Source organism: Carettochelys insculpta, chromosome 3 (genome assembly GCF_033958435.1).
Source record: "Carettochelys insculpta isolate YL-2023 chromosome 3, ASM3395843v1, whole genome shotgun sequence".
Lineage (NCBI taxonomy): Eukaryota > Metazoa > Chordata > Testudines > Carettochelyidae > Carettochelys > Carettochelys insculpta.
In genome coordinates this window covers 127505076-127529076 of record NC_134139.1, presented here as the reverse complement: position 1 = coordinate 127529076, position 24001 = coordinate 127505076, and the positions used below count along the sequence as shown (strand labels likewise).

The following is a 24001-nucleotide window of genomic DNA, read 5'->3' as shown; positions in this document are numbered from 1 at the left end:
TTGCAGTGGAGGGCCCAAAACTGGATGCAATACAGCAGATGTGGCCTCACCAGTGCCTAATGGATGACTCCAGGCACATCCCCAAAGGCAGATGCTGTGCCCTGCAACTTAGCCAAGACCACGAAGAGGAGAAACACTTTACTGACTATGCCTCCAGCAATCCCTGTGCATGTGAGCATCACAAGGCATAGGTAAAGAAAGACCTGGCAACGTCACTGTGCAGGGGGAATCTCCAGCCTGGCTCTGCAACCCCAGCTGCTTTGCGGAAGCATGTGGAATAAGGAGCTGCTTTGAATGCAGCCATGATGACCTTAACCATCTTGGGGCCCTACTCTGGCAGCCAGTAAAGACCAGCAGAAGCTAGTAACCCAGAGAACTGCTTTGCTGCTTATTTGCCAGGCACCTCATGCAGCTGGGCAAAGGAGCTGCTCTTTCCACTACTGTGACTTGCTATGGGCAGGCTGCCACCCACTGTGTTCTTAATCCCCTCCACCAAAAGCAGGGGATGGAACATTGTGTACAGAACTGTACCAGCTGCAAGACAGCAAGGTAGGGCCTCTGTTGCACACCCTCCTTCCCATCCACTCCCTAGCTGTTTTACAGGTGGATGATGGCTTTGGCAAGTGCTCAGTATAGTACCCTATTCCCAAGGAAGGAGGATGACAGGTGATGGTCCATGAATCAACAGTGACTCGCTGGGTGTGAATAGTGTGGTGTGTTTTAAAAGCATGCAGTACTGTACTGTAGCTCAGAGGTGCCCCTGTGTAGTTCAGCACAGCCCACTGCACACAATGAAGCAATGAAGGAGGCTAGGAAGCATGGTGAGTAGCAGCGGCAGCAGTGAAAGTTTCTCCTTACAAAAACGGGAACTGCCATTGACTTTGCTGGGGTGGGGCAGCTCAACCAATACCCCAGCTCTGCCTCTTCCCACCCCTGTTCTCCCTCCTCCTCTCAAAAGCACCTCTTCTCACCCAGGCCACACCTGTTCCTTTTGCCTTCATGTTGATGATGGCTCACCCCTGTGAGGTGAAAAAGGGGATCTAGCCCTGGACTGGGAAGCAAAAACATTGATCTTTTGATGTTGCACATCACCTGGACTAAGGCTCAAGACTAAGTATATGGATAGGTATCAGAGGCAGGTGGCCAAAAGGGAGAATAACAGGGAGTAGAATCCCACTGAAGTTCTTCGCCTGCATCCTAAACCCTCCAAAACACACAAACAAAAAGTCCCCCCACCTCAGCTTTCAACGCCCTTTCAATTTGAAATAAATCCCCTTGAGCTTCAAAGGAAAAGGGTAGCACAAGTCCAAAACGGGTTCCTCTAGTACTCATCACGATGTCTCAGAATCAGCTTCCTCAGAACTCCTTAACTCAACTGGTACCAACCTCTTGGCACTGAGGCTCCCAGTACTCATATCGTTGGTAACATCTACTCTGGTATCAATGCCATCTACTCACTTAACAAAACAAAATCCTACATGGGGTTAAAAAACCTGTTGTGACTCTCTGGTACTAAACTTCCCATTATTAAGAGTGATCAAACTACCTCCTCCCTCGTATCAGTTATACTGACCAAAGCATAGTCTAATGTAGATCCCAGGGAACCAGATTCTCCTTTAGGGGGGAACCACCAATTTACCTCCCAAGGCTCTATAATAGGGATGCTTGTAACTATGTTTTAATGTTATTCCTGTGTGTTCAATACAATTATTTTTAGTACAGTTTGCTACCATGGAAGTTAACTGCCAATAACAATGCAAAATCCAAATAAATCTTAACTGTTTAAATATTTAGAACTTAAATAAGTGCTTTAGAACCCCTTGTGCCGGATGGGCCCAAGACACCACATCTTCTACAGCAGTCAGTCACAGAACTTCATTCACACACCATTTAAAAAAAATAAACATTTTCACAAAAATGTGTTCTTATATCTTCTCTCACACACATGAAACCTTGTTGCTGCCTCATCTATTAGTTCTGGACCATTAACAAAATAGTCCAGGGAATTTGTAAAATATCAGGAGCAGAAGCAGACGATTATGGATATCCAGGATTTTTCCCCACACAATTATAGGGGAAAATGGAGGTAGGGGTGAAACACTTGTTTCTAGCCTAAATAGAGCACACCTTAACTACATCATAATTTGGGGTGGGGGAAACTTTAGAATTAAGAGGTTTCTTTAGAGATGTTATAAATTTATGCAATTTCTCTTCCTCTATGAATCCAGCACAGCTGGTCTCATAAATCTAGATTGGCCTGAATACACAGCTGGGCAGCTAAATATACAGATCCATTACTTCCAATGAAATATTTTTAAAATTAATTTTTGTATAAATGCTGGTATAGTCAGAACAAATGACATGACATGGTAAGGTTTCATTAACACTACTTTGCAAACACAAATATAGCTGCAGCATCTTCAACAAGTTATCTCAAACAAACTCAAAGAAATAAAAAGCTTCTCACACCACCAAATATTCTTTATGAATACAAAAAAAAAACACATGTACATACAAGCTCCCCCCCCCCCCCCCCACGAATTTGTCACACTCCAAGAATGCTGGTGAGGACTTAATTTTAACCCTAACTTTCTTTGTTTCTTAATATCTGTTAAACCATCATATTTAAAATTAGAGATGCAAGTATGCTTTAACTTTAACAAATGTATTTTATAATGTGCTCTTCATTTAATCAAGTAAAGCTGACCATTTGTAAGACGGAAAACTGGATGGATTGCTTGCATTGCCAGTTAAGTGACAATACAGCAAATGATAACAGTTCTGCTTATTTTCATCAAAGCAAAATAACTGGCTAGTTTACCTTCAAGGGTTAATAAACTCCTCAGAGTAGGACATTCAAAAGTAATTATAGTAAGATAAAAATATTTGCCTGCAAGGTGATGAGAAATTTATACAAAGCAAAAACCTAATGATTACCATATCATGTTTGTACATTTTCATATTTAACTGCAGAAAAAAATAAGCTCATTTGCTCTTTTTGTCCATTGTATTACACATAATACAGTTCCACATTCTTTAACAAGTTCTTAAATTGACAAGCAAAATAGAAAAGCAAATGGGGATGAGCTATTCAATTAACCTAACAGAGTTTGTTGAGTTTTGTTCTGTGTCTGACAAATTCTTTAACCTTTGTAAAAAATCCAGTTAATTGAATCCATTGATGTGAAAACCACAGGCTGAAGTCTGTATTGCATACATCATGCTGAAGGATTTCTGCCTCAGCCATGGCGGTAATAGTTAGTGAGGTCAGGTCAAAGAGGGTTAAACTAAGTCAGGATATAGCCAAAGGAATACATCAAACACGGATTTTAAAAGGGCAATTAATCTTAGACAGAAATGCTTCCTGGGGAATGAGATCTCAATCTTAAGAGCACACTACATGATGTAGCAGTAAAAATGTACATATACAAGCTTGGAGAGCTTTCATCCTGTGATCACAAACAGAAGGGGAGTGCTGTTTATCAGAGAAATACAAACCCTTTCTAAAATACTTACATTAACTTCTTCCGGGCCAGAACTTATTTGGAAATAAATACCTTAAGGAACACATAATATAGTTTGCGCACACACATCAAATATCATTTTTGGTACATGGACTGCAAGCATATTTGCACTGCTATTGTCTGAAAATATTTATTGAGCTCTGCAATGGCAAAATTGTTCCAATTATTCCTAAGAATTTACGGAAGAATGGGTGGAGAGGTACAAGGTAGCTGCATTACAGATCAGGGGTAGCTGCTCCACAGTTAAGGTTCCAAATGAATTTTCATTGTAAACCTCACTTTGGTCCTTACACACCTTTTAAATCTCCCAAAAAATCAGATTCAAAGTTAGTCGATAACAAATGAACTAAATCAGATGACAGGTTCATGACTGGTACCCTGAAAAATAAAGGGTTCACTTAAAAAATTCAAACAGCAACATTTTTGCCACTTTGTAGCAAACCACAGGCAGAAAAATACAAATAAGTGATAAGAAACTTGGTTCACTGAACTCGAGGAGCAGGCATTTATGTATGCGAAAGTAACAGGATTACACAGATTTAAAAAGTTAATATTTTAAAAGTAATATTAGGAGGCATTAGCTCCAGAAAGCATACCAGATGACTGCCTGAGACCTTAGTTTTGATGTAGAGAGAGGAGCCTACTCTTTTTTCCCCACAGAAACAGACTTCAGAATGCAAGCCAATCATAGGAGAGGACTGTTAAGGAAAGAAGGAGAATTTTTCCACAAAAATTAAATTAATAAGATAAGCTATTAGTAAACTGTGACACTTAAGAAGGCAATAGTGATCAGAGTTAGAAAATGTTGCTAGATCCTAGCTTTAGGACAGAGTGAGCTATAATAAAAGCTATGTTTAGCAGATTATTCTAGTTCATGGTAGTGAAGATGATGTTACCTGATCACCCCACCATTGCCCACTTTTCCAGGCTTCTCCCCACTTTTATTGTTTTCTACCATAAGAAGTAATCTTCCTATTATGCTTAGGGGATATGAAGGATATCTATATGCAGACAGAGCAGTGGGAAAGGAGAAAGTAGGAATGCAAAATGGGAGCAAGAGGATCAACATCAAGGACTGTATTGCACTCTACTGATACATTAAGGGGCTCATCACCTAATGAATTTCCTTCCAAAAATCTTGTTTGGGCCACAATTCTGATAACATGCTCTAAGCTTTGGCATCTTTTCTGTAGGTCCCATTTCTTGCAAACTTGACAGGATTGTTACTTTGTCACACAACCATCAATAAGTTCACTGGGGAATCCCTCACAAACACCTACCTCTTCCTAACTACAAGCCTTTAGGGCACAATTCAGCATTTTCAAACACCTCATTCAGAGCAAAAAATTGTATAGTTTGTGTCCTTAAAGCAGAAATATTGGTAATGCGTGTTTTGATAGGTTGACAGAGAATATTTATTCTTGACAAGTAATGATGTGCGGGGGATGCAGAGTTTTTCTTTGCTTTACTTTGTCATATAATTTTCAACATTTCACAACTACCTTGACCGAGTTTCGTGATCCCAAAGAAGGCCACAATCCAACAGAGAAGAAACATTTGCCTAGTAGACTGGATACATGGCCAGGACTCAGGTGATATGGGTTCTATTTCAAGCTCTGCCTATCTGCTGTTTAACATTTGATAGGCCACAACTGTGCCTCCATTTCCCCTCCATCTATCTTGTCTGTTTGAACTGTAATCTGTTTAGGACACGTACTGCCCATCTGCACAAAAGGGTCCCAATCTCAGTTTGGGCTTCCAAAAATTACTATGAATAGACATAATAATTATTGCTTTTCTGACAAACTCTAAAACAGGTAAAAATCAAAATGTTCCATCAAGACAGTTTGACTTTGACAAAGTTCCTTTGGAAACCTAGCTGTTCAGGCTCTGCGGATCCTGGGCAGTTACCAGGAAGGCTTTCCAAAGTGACGACTGCATCCCCTTTTCACATGGAATTTCAAAAATTTAGAGTTTTATTCCAGTCTGGAATGAAACTAAATTATTAAAAATCTAAATCTTCTGTGCTCTAATAATAGAAGGCTTTGCAGATCTTGCTTTGCCTGAAGAGAGTAATTGGCCCTCTGACAAACAAACAGAATAGGCTCAAGACTGACAATAAGAAAACATACTGACTAGCTGAAAATACAATTTAGCCCAGGGTCACACAAGTTTCTTAAGACCTGTCCAGGAGGTGCTCTGAGGCACCCTATCCTGAGCACCTCATCTCTCTAGTTTCCTATTATCTTGTCTGCAATACTCCTAAATTCCACAAAAATGAAAACAGTACTCTTGCTGACCTTAATAAAACTGCTGGGTGGAATAGGAAAGGTGACACAAGGGAAGAACTCCCCAGTAGTGCCTGTCATCCTCATACCCTCAGCCTCACTGGTAACTCACCATTCACTAAGTTTTAACGTGTTTTTGTACTCCTTTCAGAAGCCTAATATGCCTGCTTTGGCAAAAGTGACCATCCAGCCACCAATGAGTCTAATTTTGGCTCAGAAGCCTCTTTAGCCTGTGAAGGAAGCACCAAAGAACCTCTTAAGGTTAAGAGCAGAGATGGGTTGAACACCTCAACAAGATCCCTAAGAATCTAAGGGGAAGCTTATGAGCCTTCTAAGATGATACGGTAATGAGATTTCTAAGTGTCACAGTGAGGCTTGGTCATGATAAGCCTCTAGCTGGTTGTTGACGATGTAGTGTGGGAAGTACCTTAAGCTTCACAAAGTCATTGGGAACCAGGCCTAGTCCACACTTCAAATTTTACCAGTCATCATACAGTTTTGACTAGGAATTTCTTCTGCACAGAACCTATTTTACTGCTAAATGAAGCATATTTAAATATTTCCTGTAAGTTTTGTTTCTAGATAACTGAGATTTCCGGTAAAACAAAAACAAAACACAAAAAAAAACCCTTCATTTTATTAGGAATTTTCCCTTATAACACTGGAAGTAGGCTATTAGCTGTGCAAATGCCAGTATTTTCTTTTTCGGGAAGTTGGTACAATCCATTTGATTCATGTAATTGCATTAGAATTACTGTATTACAAGGACAGTGAACAACTACAGAGCAGTAACGTACAGAAATCTTCTGACCCTTTCCTGTAATCTTGCTCTCTTGCTAATAAAAAGCATTTGGAGGAACTATTGCATCATTTTTTGTTACTGGTAGTTTTTAGAAAAGACAAATGCCCACAGATTAGAATTATGACAGTACACATTGGCAAGTCTACCTTTGTGTTATATCTGGATATTTTTCACTGGACAGGAAGAACATAGAGCATTTTAGGTCAAACAGTAAGAAGCTACCAGGAAACAGAAATTTGAGTTTTAAATACTTAACTTTTTGCCACGCATCCATGCTTACCAACATGTAGAACTATCATGCAGTATACAACTATCCACTGAAAATAATAATCTGTTCTCAATTTCAATGTAATTTTGGTCTGTTCCTCTGCCAAATATTTCACTTCTTTTATTATACCAATGAAAGGATTTGTCTTTCCTGCTGGTTTCAGTTTGAAACTCTAAAATGGAAGTTCTGATAAAGTCACAAATTCAACTCTAGCTTATAGGCATCTATAAAAACTAAAAAATAACTTAAAGGGGTGCCTTTCACACTGGAGAAAACTATCAAAGATCAATCAAAACAGGAATCCATTTACCTTGCAAATGCTTCCCATGTCTTTTTCTTCATGTTTACTTTTTATCATCTCTTGGTGTTTAAATCCAATTTTACCATGTTTGTACTGTCAACATTCTCTCCCCTCCTGTATCATAATGAAGCAAAGGACTACACTCTTTTGTGTCCTTAGATTTTATTATGCTTCCTTAAACATAAAACACTAATTATGCCTTTGCATCTGATCCCTTGTTTTTTTACTGGAGTAGTGGAATATAACAGGTCCACCTGAGTTGTGCTACCATCACTTGATAGAAAAAAGAATATAACCTGTAAATGTAGGAATCAATTTATATCGTCTTCCCAGTGTTGTATGTGACGGAAACAAGAGGGTAGAAACACCTTACACATGTTGCCCTTCAGTATAGCTTTTATTTACATAGTGATTTGGTGCTATAAATAATACATCTAAATTGTAGAAAATGAAAGTAAACACTGCAAACAGGTTTGTTTTCGTTTTCTACTGAGAGGTAGCAAAAGGAAATACAATTACTGAAGCTTTTCCCAAAAATAGTTTAGCAAATGAGACTAACTAGATGGCAACAAATCATAATGCTAGACCACTTTGCCAAAGGCAAATCATTTAGGGATTGTTAGAAAATGGAGACATTGAATATTATGCATGATCAGGTGGAAGCAGCAACTTTTTGTTCAGTGAAATGGGAGAAAAAGGCAGGTGGTTTCTCCTCACACAGACTATCTGGAAATGTAGGTGCAGTGCAGTTCCTAAACATCTCCACAGGCACAGCAATCCTAAGAGGCAGCTACTCAACTTCCTCCTGTGAAATTCACCAGAGACTCTAACCAAGGACTCTGGCTCCTCCCTTGCAGGGTTAGGGTGTTCTTTTTTAAAATTTTTTTTAAATTTTCCAGGGAGGTGGGTGTTGAGAAGTGTTCGGGGATGAGTGTTAAATCAAGGAATAACTTTCTGCACTAGATAAAGAAGCTATTCACTTGCCATGCACCACACAGTAAAGGGTTAATCAAATACTATCCAGCCAGTGACTGAGTCTGTTGCAGCAACTCCAGTTCCTCCTTACCTTAGTGAACCTGAACTAGAGGCAGACTGCATAGTGTGTTCAGTGACTACCAGTGCTAAACTAGGACCTCGTGCTCAGAAGAATGAAAACCTCCACACCATTAGCTGCCAGCGTTAAAAAAGCTTTGGGTTTTGACTAGTGCCAAATGGGAAATCTAGCAGTGAGAAATGCAGGTTGGGGGAGGGAGGGAAGGGAACATGCTCAGTGAAAGGAAGTGTAAGAGGTAGGCCAAGTGGAACAAAGAAAACAGGTACAAATGGCATTAATGCATGTGGAGGAGCAATCTAAGGCTGTGTCTACACTATGAGATAAAACCAAATTTAAATCAGTTAGCTCAATTTTACCACGTGACAAACTTCACTGTAAAGACCATTAGCTCGATTTTGGGTGCACTATTCTCAAGATTACAAAATCACAGTTACCTGATGGGTATAGTGTCCACCTCAAATTCCGAAATTCAATTAAAAGCAAGTGTGGAATTGCCACACCTTAAAAGTGAATTTATCAGCCTCCAGAGGTGTCCCAGACGTAACCCCACAATGCCCCCTCAGTGCTCCGCTCTGGCCGCTGCTCTCCAGCAACAGGAACACCATGAACTTCTGAGTGGGAGCAGCAAGCGTTTGGCTGTAGGCTCATGTTAGCATGACAGCCTGAAAAATGGCTTTTCTTTCTATGCTGTTAGCAATGTGTGTGCATCTACCCATTCAAATAGCCCCTGCAGGGTATTCGTGGCTCTGTATTACACTTGCCATTTAATTCTGTGCTGCTGGTGCCAGCCTCTGGCCCACTGTACTACATGTCAGCAAGGCTGTGCTGGGGTTTGTGTTTGCATAACACACTGAGAAACAACTTCTCAGCGGTTTACATTTGTGTGCAAAACCCTCCGACAGGCACCACACAGTCTGGGTCTTTCTCCACCTCAGCCACATCACGTCGGTAGCCCCCAACCCAGTCCAAGGATGTACCTGCCATTTGGTGCTGACCATGCTTGCCAGTTGCATATTTAGGGCCCCAAGGGCAGGAAAGATATTCTGGGCTTTGCTGCTGCCATGGGGAAGTCTCCCCCAGCGGTTAAGATACTGGGAGCTTTGCTGCCACAGGGAAGGATCACCACAACTGGCCCCCAACTATTGACCTCCCCGCCCTTCGCCCATAACAGGCCACACTGCATACCTGGGCTTGCTGCTGCCACCAGCAAAGAGTCTCCCCCTGTGGCTAAAGGGCTTGCTGCTGCCGCCAGGGAAGGAATAGCTCAACTGGCCATCCACTGACACCCACCCTACCTGCCCTGCACCTGGGCTTGCTACCACCAGGGAAAAGTCCCCCCTCGTGGCTAAGGGGTTTGCTGCCACCAGGGAAGGAACACATCAACTGGCTGCCCACTGCACCCCCCTTTGCCCATACTGGGGCTTGCTGATGCCAGGGGGAAATGAAATTTTTTTTTTCCTGAACTTTTCTATCGTCTTTCTTCTAACTTTAAAAAACAGTCCAGGACCCCGCATTAAGACTCTCCCCAACACCAATACAGTATGTGGGGAAACCAAAAATCTTTCTTCCTACCTTCTTCTCAACATTCCAGGCCCTTGCATTATTTTCAGGGATCACATTTCCGCAATGATAGGAGGTGGGATACTCAGTGGATGGCCAGCTGAGAACACAGTCGTATGGAAGCCTTACAGTGCACTGGAAAGCCAAAAACCCTTTTCCATTAACAACATAATGAACAGGTAAACTAAAAATTCTTCCTTCCTACATTCCTCTCAAATTAAAAACACATTCCGAGCACCTGTATTATTTTCAGGGATTACATGCATGCAATCATCAGTGGATGTCCAGCTGAGAATACTGTCGCTGCACCCGTGTTGGCAATGTAATGTGTGAGGAAACCAAAAATTCTTTCTTCTGTTTTGAGGGTCTCTGCATTATTTCCAGGGATCGACAAATTTTCAGAGATGGGGAGGGGAATGATGAAAATGCAATGGTGGAAGATGATGTCCAGATCAGCAAGCATATCTGGATGAGAGAACTGTGGGATAGTTTCCCACAATGCACTACTGCAACAGTCAATGTTAGCCAATGTGTGTATGGCAGCAATGACTCGACTTTGTTGGGAGCATGGTGGAAGTTAGAGCAGCCAAAATCGAACTTACAAATTCCAGTATTAGAAAATCAATATAAATAAATTCCACTTTATCTCGTAGTGTAGATGCAGTCTAAGCTGCCTCTCCTTCCACACTGAGGGTGCCTCCAAGCTAATAAGAGGTGCCTGCAGGCCATGAATAAGAGTATTTGGCAATGGGACTAAGGGCTTCCAAATTATGCTTATATTGTATTCATTTACAAGGTTATTGAAGGGTAATGATGGAGCAATGGTGCTCTTTCCCACATTGGTGAGGACTCCACAGATATGCCTTTCTCCCACTGATTCAGTTCTGGACAAGTGTGTATGGGGGCAAGGACCAGTTAGTGTCCCATCTAGAGCTGTTCAACAACTTATATTCTAGACCTGTTACAGTACTTACCACTTGTGTCAAGTAACACTAGCAGGCAATCATCATCAAAATACAATTTTCTCTCTGAATAAGTTACTGTAAAATGGTGCTTAGAAAAAATTGACGGAGAACATTAAGACAATTTACATGTCAGCTTTTACAGAACTTATTAAGAAACGCTGAAAGTTAATTTAAAACAGTTGACCTCTGAGGATGCTAATTTTATGACCTCACTCAGTACTGTTTACAAAAAACCTACTTAAAAGTGAAAAAATCTGAGCATCTTTTTCAAAAATGTTTTAATTTTTAAAAGCACTATTGACATCTCTGCAGAATGAGGTCAATTCACAGATTTTCTGAATGAACAACAATGCTGTGAAAATGTGGGCAGCTTAATGTTTGCAACAGCACACCCAAATGTTTACCATTTGAGTCCTCAAAGCAGCATGAGACCAAAAAAAAACAAAAAGTTTTACAAAGACTTCAACACTACTGATAAATTAAAAGTACATCCAGAATTATTTAGTTATGGTAGCTGTAGAAAAAAAGTCTCTTGCTACATCAACTGCAGTTTTTTTAAATGGTAAAAATAAGTCTCAATATGCTGTAAAGAGAAACTTTTTCCTTAAAAGATAAAATTCTACATTTTACTTCATTGTAATCCTCTTTTTATCAAATGTACTGTTGAATATACTGGTGTCTTTGCTAGAAAAATCCTCACTGTGATTAAAGCAAGAGTATGTTTTATATAGCAGTGGAATGGAGAAACTCAGGAATGCTGGATTCTTCTCCAAACTCTGGAGAAGAGTGTTCCCTAATGGGCACAGACTTCTGCCCTATTCTTTCCAAAGTGTGAACCTTCTGCCACATTCCCCCCCAACCTTTACTTTTTCCAGTTTTATCTCCTCACCACTTCAGCCCCTCATTCCAGTCCCCTTCTCCTCACCTAGCCAGTCTCAGCTCGGCCTCTACTCCTTAGGTTTTTCATCCCAGTCAGTCCTAGTTTTGCTCCCTCTTAGCTCCTCATCCAGACACTCCCTGACTCTGGCTTCCAGCTGCTACAAATTCACCACCACTAATTTCCAATACTAGTCTTCCTGTGCTTCTTCCTTCTTCCCACCCCGGTTCCCTGTCCTATCCCAGACAGTCACAGTTCTCTCCCTGCACTCGACCAGAGCTATCTCACCTGCTCCTCCCATTCCTCCTCAATCCAACTCTCCTTATCCAGTCAGTCCCAGCCTCTCCCCAGCTCTTCAATTAATTTCACCAGTCCCTCCACAGGTCCAGCTCGTCTCATCTGCCTTCAAATCAGACAGCTTCCTTCTACACCTGCCAGAGTCCAGAAGAGGAGGATCACCGAGAATTCAGGAGGGAATCCCCCAACTCTCAGTTCACATGGCTGGACCTGTGACAGACTGCAGCAGCCCAGACCTGCAATTGCAAGAAAACTCCTTCTCAACCCCAGGCAGTAATATGAATGCACAGTTATCAGAGGGGTAGCCATGTTAGTCTGTATCTCCAAAACCAACAAAAAGTCCTGTGGCACCTTACAGACTAACAGATATTTTTGAGCATAAGCTTTCGTGGGCAAAGACCACGCATCTGATGAAGCGGGTCTTTGCCCATGAAAGCTTATGCTCCAATATATCTGTTAGTTTATAAGGTGCCACAGGACTACTTGTTTATGAGATGACTGCCCATTAAATATAAAAAAATTCCTATGGCCTGGCCTCTCCTCTCTCAACACATTAGACATTCACATTGCTGTCCTCTGTCACTGAAATACTTTCTAAATGACTTCTTTCCAACTATCTTCCTTCTACCCGATTTGTGTCTTAGATTTTTTCAAGTTGAATCATACTATCATTTCTCATATGCGTTTGTTGTACATTTCTATTCTCGGTCTCAATTGCATTTGCAGAATCTCAAAATTTGTCACTTTAAATGTGATAAACAAGTTGTTAAATCTCCCTGCACAAGCAGCAACTTGCTACTATTCAACATGCAAGGCACTACATTTAGCCGTTTGCAATGGAGATCCATCAACTCCATGAAAAAACTCGTCCAGATCCAGACAGACATAAATATTGAGTCTGTTCTGGTCTGGCTATGGTCTGAAGAAGTGGGTCTGTCCCACGAAAGCTCACCTAATAAACCATTTTGCTAGTCTTTACAGCGCTACTTGACTGCTTTTTGTTTTGATAGTGTATAGACTAGCATGGCTTCCTTTTTGTTACTAAGCAACAACGGTGTGCATGCACAACCTTTGCCCAGTTAATACAAGATAGTAACTAATGTTATTCTCCAAAATGTAGTGCTGCTCAAGGAAAAACCACTTTTTGTCAGCAAGGCCCAAAATGTTTTTCTCCTTTTATTATTTTTGGAGACAATTGTTTCCCTGTGTTAACAGGTGTTTAAAGAACAAAAAGACTGTCAAGAAAAAAATTTCAGTTCCAAGTTAATTGTTCGTACTTTAAAAAAAAAAAAAAAAAAAAAAAAAATCAAATAACCATATTTGATCATATTTACCCGATTCTGGATAAATGGTCTAAAACCATTTTACAGATTTTAGATGGGTTTTAACTAGCATTAATTAAATGGGATATCTGTATGTCCATATAATGGTAGTTTCTTTTCTATTAACATTAAGGTATACCTGTGACATTGTTTCCATTTGAGAGCCAGGGTTTACATGCCCAAGGATCTGAGAGTTGTGAGAGCTATGACCCATCTCAGTGTTTTCACTAAATAGATTCTACACCTCAAAAAAGCAGCTCTGGAATAGTCATCTGTATTTCCTTAGGTATTCCAGAGAAGTAGACCCAAGATAATCTGTTCGTTGCGGTGGCCATAGCTAGAGACCAAAAGACTGTGGCTGACACATCAAGGGCCACTTGCAGTGATGTTTTTGCTACCAGCTGACCACCAGTGACAATTGATTTGAACCCTTCCTTCAAATAGAATGGAATTTCTCAGCATATTTTGACAGAATCTTAACAGCATTCATATTTTGCCAGTACAGCTCAACAATTTTTATCCTCATACATGTATCAAATATTACAGCTTGATAATTTGATATCCTCATAGATATCACAGAATAGAATTTTTCCTGGGAGAGAGATTAACTTATTGGACTCTCTTTTAGCCCTGGAATCTGCTACCGTTGTTGAGTTGTTGCAGGGTCAGCTATTACCAGAGTAAGTGGGATAGGTGGGTATAAAATTCATTTTTAATTGAGTTCATTTCTTCTGAGTTAACTGCTTGAGTTAACAGAAAGGCAGTTTAACTATATAACATGATCTGATAAAGATTGTTATATTAATGTATGTACACACACACACACGCCCCTCTCTTCTTCTGAGTCACAACTGGGGATAATGGAAGACAAGAAAGGAAGTGAGGGCATTGTGAAAACAAACAAGAAAAGTGTTCAGTATTGTCAGTTAGCTTACTAGCAAGGGACTGCAACTCTACTCTGGTAAATCCTGTGCAAGCCCTGATCTGGAATAGCAAAAATATACTTGTCAAAATATTCTCCTTACTCTACTTCATTATCCTTTTAATATTTGTGAAGGGATGCTCACAGATTAAATCAAATTTAGGAAAAAGCTTTCACTGTAATATACATGCTATTACATACAACAGTTAAAATTAAATTTATACAGAAAGCTAAATACTCATAAGTTATGAAATACTATAATTAAGTTGCTCATGCAAACTTAATTCTGTCTTGAGTGCCTATCCTTGGACACAGAATGGAGGTCATGGCCCACTATAAAACAAGGGTTTTTAATTATATAATCACATTGTCACCTATTTATAGGCACTAGAAAGCAGACAATGTTGCACATGCATCTGTAAATTTAACATTTCCTAAATTTCAAGTACTTGATTCTGCATGAAAAATAATGTTTTTGACTGCGTATTTTAAACGAAACTTTGTTTTGAAGACTAATATGTAAAAAGTAAACTTTTTGAAAATACCCAAATAACTAATAAGACTTAGGCACCTAAATTTCTTCTGGGAATGGGACTTAAGCTCCTAACTTATTTGGGGTCTTCTGAAAATATTAGTCTAATAAAAATTGTATTATGTACTTCAGCTCTTAATATTTTACTCCTGAAGGAATTTTGCATCACTGCATGTGTGCAGAATTCACATCCTTTGCAGATTTCTTTCTTTCTCCAGAGAAAAATAATTTCTGATGGGGAAGGCAAAAAGAAGCCACAATAGTAGTCACATGCCCCTTTCCAACAGCACAGAAAGAGAAGTTACTCACCTGCAGTAACGATGGTTCTTCGAGATGTGTCCCAGTGGGTGCTCCACAATAGGTGTCGGGCTCGCCCGGTGCTGCAGATATGAATTCTTTAGCAGTTTCTATTGGATCGCGCATGTGCTGACGCACACCACTCCCTTGCGCGCCCCCCGCCATGTGTGCGATTTGGTCCCCGCCAGTTCCTTGACCAACTGCCTCGGATGCTCCTGAAAAACACCAGACAGAGATCCGAAGCGGGGAGGATGGGCGGGTGGTGGAGCACCCACGGGGACACATCTCGAAGAACCATCATTACTACAGTTGAGTAACTTCTCTTTCTTCTTCGAGTGGTCCCCATGGGTGCTCCACAATAGGTGACTACCCAGCAGTAACCCAAGTAAGGGGGTGGGTAATCGATTCATGTGCAGCTTGCCCCCGAGAGGACTGCTGTCGACAGACGGGTATCCACCTCGAATACCCGATGCAGGGCATAATGCTTGGTGAAGGTGTCATAGGATGACCAGGTCGCCGCTCTACAGATGTCTTTTAACGTGATGCCCTTGAAGAAGGCTGTTGACGCCGCCACCTCCCTGGTGGAGTGAGCCCTAGGTGGGGCCAGCAAAGGGGTCTTTAGAAGCTTGTAGCACATTTTTATACAGGACACAATGTGCTTTGAAATTCTCTGTGAAGAGAGGCCTTCCTCTTTTGACCTGGGAGCGAGAGACACCAGAAGCCTGTCAGTTTTCCAGAAGAACTTAGTTCTGTCTATGTAAAAGGCCAACACCCTTCTCATGTCTAGGAGATGTAGGCGCGCCTCCTTGCTGGAGCTGTGAGGCTTCGGGTAAAATGAGGGTAAAACTATTGGTTCGTTAAAATGGAACTCCGAGGAAACTTTTGGAACGAAGTCTGGGTGTAACCGTAAGGTTACCGCCTCCTTTGAGAATACTGCGCAGGGCGGCGTTGCCATCACTGCTGTAAGCTCGCTCACCCTGCAGGCTGACGTAATCACAAGGAGGAAGGTTGTTTTCATCGTAAGGAGTTGGAAGGGTACCGTGGCTAATGGTTCGAAGGGTGGTCCCGATAGCGTGCTGAGCACCAAGTCCAAACTCCACGACGGCGGAAGCGGTTTTCGAGGTGGGTACAGGTTTACCAGCCCCTTCAAGAACCTTGTGACGATAGGGTGGGCGAATACAGTGGGCCCTTCCTCTGTATGCCGAAAAGCTGATATAGCAGTGAGGTGGACCTTTAGCGAGGATAGAGAAAGCCCGTCTCGTTTGAGGTCCAATAGGTATTCTAGTATTATGGTTATAGGAACGTCAAGGGAGCTAACTGTTTGGCGGAACACCAGGCTGTAAATCGAGTCCATTTCTGTTCATAAGTCCTCCTGGTGGAGGTCCTTCAGCTACACTCCAAGACTTGTTGTACTCCCTCCGTACACGTGCTCTCTAAGGTGCTGAGCCATGGATTAACCATGCTTGTAGGTGCAGTCCCTGAGGGTGCGGGTGCACTATGGACCCCTGAGCCTGCGTGAGTAAGTCCAGCGCCACCGGTAGGGGGAGTGGTGGAGGATCCGACATGCGCAGAAGCAAGGGAAACCATTGTTGCCGGTCCCAAGTTGGAACTATGAGTATCATGCGAGCTCTCTCCCTTCTGGCTTTCTGCAGAACCTTGTGGATAAGCGTTGTGGGGAGAAACGCATAGAGTAGAGGGCCCTTCCATGAAATCATGAATGCGTCCCCCAGGGACCCCCACCGTAGTCCTGCTCTGGAGCAGTACTGGGGACTCTTCTTGTTGTACTGGGTGGCAAACAAATCGACTTGGGGAAACCCCCATGTATGAAATATGCGCCGTAGCGGATCTGCCATTCGTGCATGAGTGCGAAGTGCCTGCTCAGCTGATCTGCCTTCACATTGTGGGCACCCGGCAAGTATGAGGCTTTCAACGTTACGTTGTTGGCGATGCACCAGTTCCACAATCAGACTGCTTCCACACATAACACATGGGATCGTGCCCCTCCTTGTCGATTGATGTAGAACATAGTGGAGGTATTGTCGGTACTGATCCCAACTACTTTGCCATGCAGGTATTCTCGAAAATGCCTGCACACGTTGAACACTGCTCTGAGCTCCAGTATGTTTATGTGTAGTGTCTGTTCCACAGAGGACCATAGCCCTTGCGTCACCTTGCTGTCAATGTGCGCTCCCCATCCTATGTGGGAGGCGTCGGTAGTAAGAAAAATAGAAATTTGTGGTTGGTGGAAAGGCACCCCTACTAGCAGATTCTCGGGATTTTCCCACCACGCTAGGGATCTGCGCACCTCTGTCGTGGGCGACACTACCCTGTGGACAGTGTGGGATGCTGGTTTGTAAACACTCGCCAGCCAATGCTGCAGGCTTCGCATGTGTAACCTGGCATTCTGTACCACAAACGTCGCTGCCGCCATGTGCCCCAACAGTTGCAGACACGTTAGGACCAGCACCATGGGGCTGTATGTCATGACTTGCACCAGGGAGTTGATGGCGCGGAAGCAGGCATCGGGCAAGTATACTCTTGCTGTGATAGAGTTTATGCGTGCCCCTATGAACTCTATATCTTGCGTGGGTTCGGTCTTTGACTTTGCAAGGTCTACTAGGCCCAGCGAAGTAAACGTGTTCGCGGTGACGCGTATCATGCGTAGGACCTCTGCCTTTGAGGCCCCTTTCCGTAGACAGTCATCCAGATATGGGAAAATAAACACCCCCTGTCTGTGCAGGTAGGCTGATACCACTGCCAGGGTTTTGGTAAAGACTCTGGGTGCCGAGGATAGGCCAAATGGAAGAACCCTGTACTGGAAATGTTCCCCGCCGACCGTGAAACGGAGGAAGCGCCTGTGTGCCCGGTGGATTGTTATATGAACGTAAACATCTTGTAAGTTGAGGGCTGCAAACCAGTCTCCATCGTCCAGTGCTTTAAGTATGGAGGCAACTGTGATCATCCAAAAGCATTGCTTGCGCAAGTAACGGTTGAGGCCCCGTATATCCAAAAATCGGCCTCCAGCCTCCTGTTTTCTTCTCTGTTAGGAAATAGCGTGAATAAAAACCTTTCCCTTGGAATTGTTCCGGCACTCTTTCCACCGCCCCTATGAACATGAGGCGATCTACCTTCTGCTTCAGCCTCGCGGGCAGTGTCCCTGAGATGAGGCCGGGCGGGAGGCTTCATCAGTGGAAGTGACTGGAAAGGGATCGTGTAACCTGTGGCTATAATTTCTAGCACCCATTTGTCCATGGTGATCTTTTGCCATTGGGAGTGGAACGGTTTGAGGCGATGATGGAACATGAGATGAAAATGGCACTGAGCAATGGTATTGATAGTGCAGCCCCCGACATACCCGTCAAACTTGCTGTCTCTGGGCCTGTCCCGAGGGTGTACGGCTTTGTGAGAACATCACCTGGGAGCCCTGTACTGCTGCTGTTAATGGCACCCTTGGTCGTAGCCTCGCTGATATTGAGCGCGCTGTAGTTGGTAAGCTTAGCGTCTTTGCTGAGGATAAAATTTCTTTTTCTTGTATGGGGGAGTATAAATACCCAAGGTCCTAAGTGTGGCCCTCGAGTCTTTGCTGGAGTGGAGGACCGAGTCGGTTGAGTCCACAAACTTTTGCTTATCAAAGGGAAGATCCATGATCTTCGCCTGTAAGTCTCTGGGGATACCAGACGTCTGGAGCCAGGATTCCCTACGCATTACCACTGCTGCAGCTGTTGAACGTGCCGCTGTGTCCGCCACATCCAGGGCAATCTGGACTCCCATCCGCGACGCCGCATAGCCCTCTTGGACAATCGCCTTTAACACTGGCTTCTTGTCCTCCAGGAGTGAATCCATGAGGGGAGTGAGTCTAGAGTAATTGTCAAAGTTATGGTTCGATAGATGTGCCGTGTAATTTGCCACTCTCAATAATAGGGTAGAGGAGGAATAGACCTTCCTGCCAAACAGCTCTAGCTTCTTAGCATCTTTATCCGACCCCCCCGATTTGTACTGAGACGTCTTCGACCTCTGCTGGGACGATTCGACCACCAAAGAATTGGGTTGCGGGTGACTAAAGAGGAACTCCATGGCCTTGGCTGGGACGAAGTACTTCTCATCCGCTCTCTTGTTCGTAGGCAGAATAGAGGCTGGAGTCTGCCATATGTTAGTGGCTGACTCCATAATGGCTTCGTCCAGCGGGATAGTGATTTTAGATGAAGCCGGGGGTCTCAAATTTTTCAGGAGTTTATGGTGCTTCTCCTGCACCTCTGCTATTTGAATGTGCTGCATGAAAGCTACTCTTTTGAACAGCTCCTGGAATTGTTTAAGGTCATCCGGAGGGGAGACATCCCCAGGGGCCATGGCCTCATCTGGGGAGGATGAGGAAGAACCGCTGGGGTAAGCCTCCCCCAAATCCTCTGGCTCCCGAGTTCGGTGATATACTTGCTCCCTGGAGGACTGTGAAGGGAAGTCTCGGGATTCTGGACTTAATTCCCCCTGGGACAACTGTGTTCCCGTCCCAGAGCTAGAGTGTACACGGAAGTATTGATGAGTGGTAGGAGAGGACCTGCCCCTGGATCTAGACCTGCAGTGTTTGTGTTCAGCATGATGAGGACGACCATAGCAGCATGGGCAAGGGCCCGGTGATGGAGACCTGGACCACGATCGGGGAGTGTACCCATGATGTCTGGGAGAGCGGGACCTCCGCGACGACAGAGATAGTGGTGAAGCCGGTTTGTGATAGTACTCAAGGGGATCCATGCCCAAAAATGGTGAAGGTGGCCCGAGCTACGGCGAAACTGGTTGGAGGAACGGAGAGGGAGGCCCAAGATAAGCCGGTGGAGTTACAGCCCGGTGATGCTGCATGTGTATCTCATTGGGGGGGGAGGGAGGGGCTGGGTGATAAGGGCAGCGTGGCCCTGCCTGGAGATGGACTAAGGTGCCGAGTTTTTGCTTTTGCCTTGCCCCTCCCCTGTGGGGTGGGCGCCGCCCCCTCCCGTGCCGGGGATCTCAGCCCCGTTGTTGGCGCCGTGCTCAGCAGTCAGCGGTGGTGCCGGGCGGGTAGCTTCCTGTGGCGCCAATAGGCTCCGTGCCAGGTGCCCCTGCACCGTGGAAGCTGGTGCCGCATGCGTTGGTGCCGCTGATTCCGGCGCTTTCCGCGCTGGCGCTCGCAGCAACTTCTGTGCTGCCTGTTGTGTAATCGGAGGCTCAGCCTCTGCCACGTGCGCTGCTGCACTGCCGCTTTCATGAGCTCGCAGCTGGGGGCTCCGTGTTCCGCTTGTCCTGCCCTCTGGGCCTGCCGGCAAGGATTGAGCCAGGGAGCGTTTCCTCCTCTTCTGCACAGAGAGGGTCAAAGAGGCTGCCTTCCTTTTTTGTGACCCAGAGGGCCCTTCTGCGTGAGGCTTCTCTGGCAGTTCAGGCTGGAGAGCCTTATCAAACAAGATCATTTTGAGCCTCATCTCTCTGTCTTTCCTGGCCCTGGCTGTAAGCTCAGTACAGTGGGAACACTTCTGGGTAACGTGCGGCTCTCCCAGGCAGCGAATGCATTCACTATGCCCATCAGAGGCCGGCATAGCCTCACGGCATGACTCACACTTCTTATACCCCGAAGAAGCCATCGCTGTGAGTCTTTACTGTTAATAGGGTACTTAGCCACTAATCAGTGCTTTCTAACCCAAAATAACATTCATGGCCTTCAGGGCAGCGGACAGCTTAACAGCCTTCTTGCCCGCCCCTCTCTCCTTCGTTCCTCTTCTCTCTGCTGTCTAATATTCTCTTTCTTTCTCTTCCTTTTTTTAATAGTGACAAAACAAACGAACTACACGTAAAAAACAACTATCTTATCTGTCTCTGGCTTTAGCTGGAGCGGATTCCATCTGCAGCCAATGGTGGTTGGGAAGGAACTGGCAGGGACCGGATCGCGCACATGGCCGGGGACGCGCAAGGGAGTGGCGCGCATTAGCGCATGCGCGATCCAATAGAAACTGCTAGAAGAATTCCGATCTGCGGCACCGGGCGAGCCCGACACCTACTGTGGAGCACCCACGGGGACCACTCAAAGAAGAAAGGTCAGTTTGGGCACCCACAGCAGCTCATAGAGAAGTAAATCATTACAGAAATCATTACCATTATTTCAAATTTAGAGGCTCTGTGGCAGGTATTCTTACTCTGACAACTCGCGTGGGATTAATGGAAAGTTTGAATGTAAGCATTTGGATTAATGGTAGTGTGGAAACAGCTTCCATTTAAACCGGTTTTACTGGCCTCCAAAGGAATTCCACATGTATCCCGCAACACCCCACATGTCCTGGTTTGCGTGCAGTGAAGGTTCCAAAGGCAGCAAAGATTTTAGGGGCTGACTGTCAATGGGGAGAAGTCACTCCCCAAAGCAAAAGTTTTGGGAGATGGCTGTTGACGGGGAAGACTTCTAAGATGATAGCTAATGGTTCGGATCCCTCTATGAGCTCCTTGAAAAAAAACATATTACAGCTTGTGATATCCTGCACTGGGGGCCAGCCCCCACAGTCACTGGCATTCAGGGCTGGCTCCCTGGCTGCAGAAAGCCCCTGAAGGGACCCCGTCAACTGGTCCTTCAACCACACCCCATCATAGAACGTGGGAGGGCTGGATATCACAAGCTGTAATCTGTTCCCATAATATTTTCACCCGGGCTGGGTAGCCAGTTGAGATGGCACAGTCACCTGGGTAATCCAGGGCACAGAGTCATTTTGGTATGTGGGTATGGCAGTCCCCTGGCACACTAAGTTAGCTCATCGGGCAAAAGTGATACCTAAAGGTGTTCTTTCTATGGGAGAAAAGCAGCTGAGCAACCAGTTTAAATGGTTCTGTCACCTTGTGGAGCCAGCCTATTTGTTTTTCTTTCACCTTGGATTCCCTACTTTTCCTTCTTTCCTTCTGAAAAAATGGCTGTTTGCTTTCCATGAGAGGAGAATGAGGACAATGCAACATGGGAAGATTACACCATATACCCACAAACACTTGCAGGGCATTTTTTTCCCCCATACTGCACCAGTGGAAAAAACCAGAATGCTATGGGACTGAGGAAACTGTGGGATAGGTTCCCACACTGAACTGCTGCAACAGTCAACCTTTGACAATTTAGTGTGGCAGCATTAACTAGAATTTGTGGGGAGCTGAGGATATTCAAATTCATATTTATAAAACCCAGTGGTACAAATTTGAATTTCATAAAACCAAATTTATCTCGGAGTGTGGATGTAGCCTGAGGAACAGTACGAAATGCTGTATTCATGCTATATGTTTGTAGTACCGTCAGGCGTAATTGCAGCAGGACAAACTTCTTTTAGGAGGTCTCCCAGTGTATTCAGCTGTCCATTTGCAGCAACAGGACGAAATAACTTCTGTATAAAAGGTCGTTCAGTTGTTACCTGTTTTAAAATACAAAAAAGTTAGTAAAACTACAGTAATTTAATCTCAAAGAAAGCGAATCAATGATACCACTTTGGCGGAGGGGTGTGTGTGACTAGTGTTTGGCATTTTAATGCTTTATACTTTTGTCTCTATTTCCCATCAGAGTGCTACAACCTAGTATGACAGCTTTTAGTAGTTTTATGTATATTGACAGACTTACCTTCCTTCATAGGGGAATAGTGAAGATCATAAAAATCTGTTACAAAGTGCTATTTTTAATAATTTCAAGTTTCCAATCTTACTCAAAGTACAGCAAATAGACCCTAATATGCAAAGTACTTAAGCAAATGCACCTGTCCTGTTTAATAATAAGTAACTGCTAGATCACTCTTATAAAGTACTTTTCAACAGATTTCAAAGCACTTTCCAAAGGCCAGTACCTCAGTGCCATTTTACATGTGGGGAAACTGAGGCACTCAATGGTGAAACGTATTGTCCTAGGTCACACAGCAGGTGAGTTTAATAGGGCTCAAACACATGCAAGAACTTTGCTGAACCAAAGCTACAGAAACTTATTTACATCCAAATACTCCATTTCCCCCATTTAATTGGTCCATTTCCTGTCACAATGGAGGTGACTTGTGTGTCTCAAAGACCCGGAGAGCTATAGCTCCTGGAAGGGTCACCCAACCTGGACAGGTCTAATGGTAGAGACCAGAAAAATGTGGATCACCTCTTCCCAAGGTAAAAGTCATTGGCTTAGCGTTAACAACCTTATCAGTAAAAAATGCCCAAAAATTACAGAAAATATCTATAAAGAAACCTACAACTACACAACTCTTGGGAGGAGTTGGCAATCTGCCTGAACTGAGTATGAAGCTTGGCAGGGAAAGCTGAAGGGAAGCTGCCCCACAGATAACCCTTCTCTCACCCAGGACAGCCACCCAGTTTGGTACGTGGAATGTTTGGACCATATATCAAGCAGGGAAGACAGCACAGAGTGCAGTGGAGATGAAACAGTTCCAGTTTTGGGCTTATGAGGGACAAGATGGACATAACCTGGGCAGCTCCGCCTGGCAACAGTTAAAATCCTCATCTACTCAGGACATGAAGATGAGGGTGCACCACACAAAGAAGACATGGGCTTGATGTTATCAAGAGAGGCATCTGGTGCTTTAAGGGAGCAGACAGCAGTATCATCACGCATCATCACAGACAGCTTATACACCAAAGTGCGAAAGGTACAAATTGTGTAATGTTATGCACCAATCAATGAAACAGCTGAGGAATGTGAAACAGACTTCCATGAGAAACTACGAAGTGCTGTAAACCAGAAAACAAAGGCTACGTTAATTTTGATGGGCAACTTCAATGTGCAGATTGGAAGCATAAATATAGGCAGAGAACAGATCATGGAAAAACAAGGCCTAGGCAACATGAATGAAAATGGAGAGCGCCTCAGTGACTTTTGTTCCTTCAATGGATTGGTGATAGGTGGTAGTGTTTTTCTGCACAACCGGATCCATAAGGTCACATGGTTTCACCAGACCACCAGTCAGAAAACCAGATTGATCACATCTGTATCAGCAGGTCTTTCAGAAGAACAATGCAGGAC

The 24001-nt window shown here is 43.9% G+C and overlaps 1 protein-coding gene across 9 annotated transcripts in view; it reads right to left on the bottom strand.

The window, feature by feature from the left end:
• The window catches only part of ATG5 (autophagy related 5), a 123798-nt gene that overhangs the window by 7731 nt on the left and 92066 nt on the right, over positions 1 to 24001 (bottom strand). For 8 of the 9 annotated variants that reach the window (XM_074990801.1, XM_074990802.1, XM_074990805.1 and 5 more), the window contains one exon: positions 22286 to 22403. The exons of the other annotated variant lie outside the window; for it this stretch is intronic. In XM_074990801.1, the coding sequence (XP_074846902.1) occupies positions 22286 to 22403 (118 nt within the window). The remainder of the gene's footprint in view (positions 1 to 22285; positions 22404 to 24001) is intronic. 9 annotated transcript variants of the gene reach the window in all.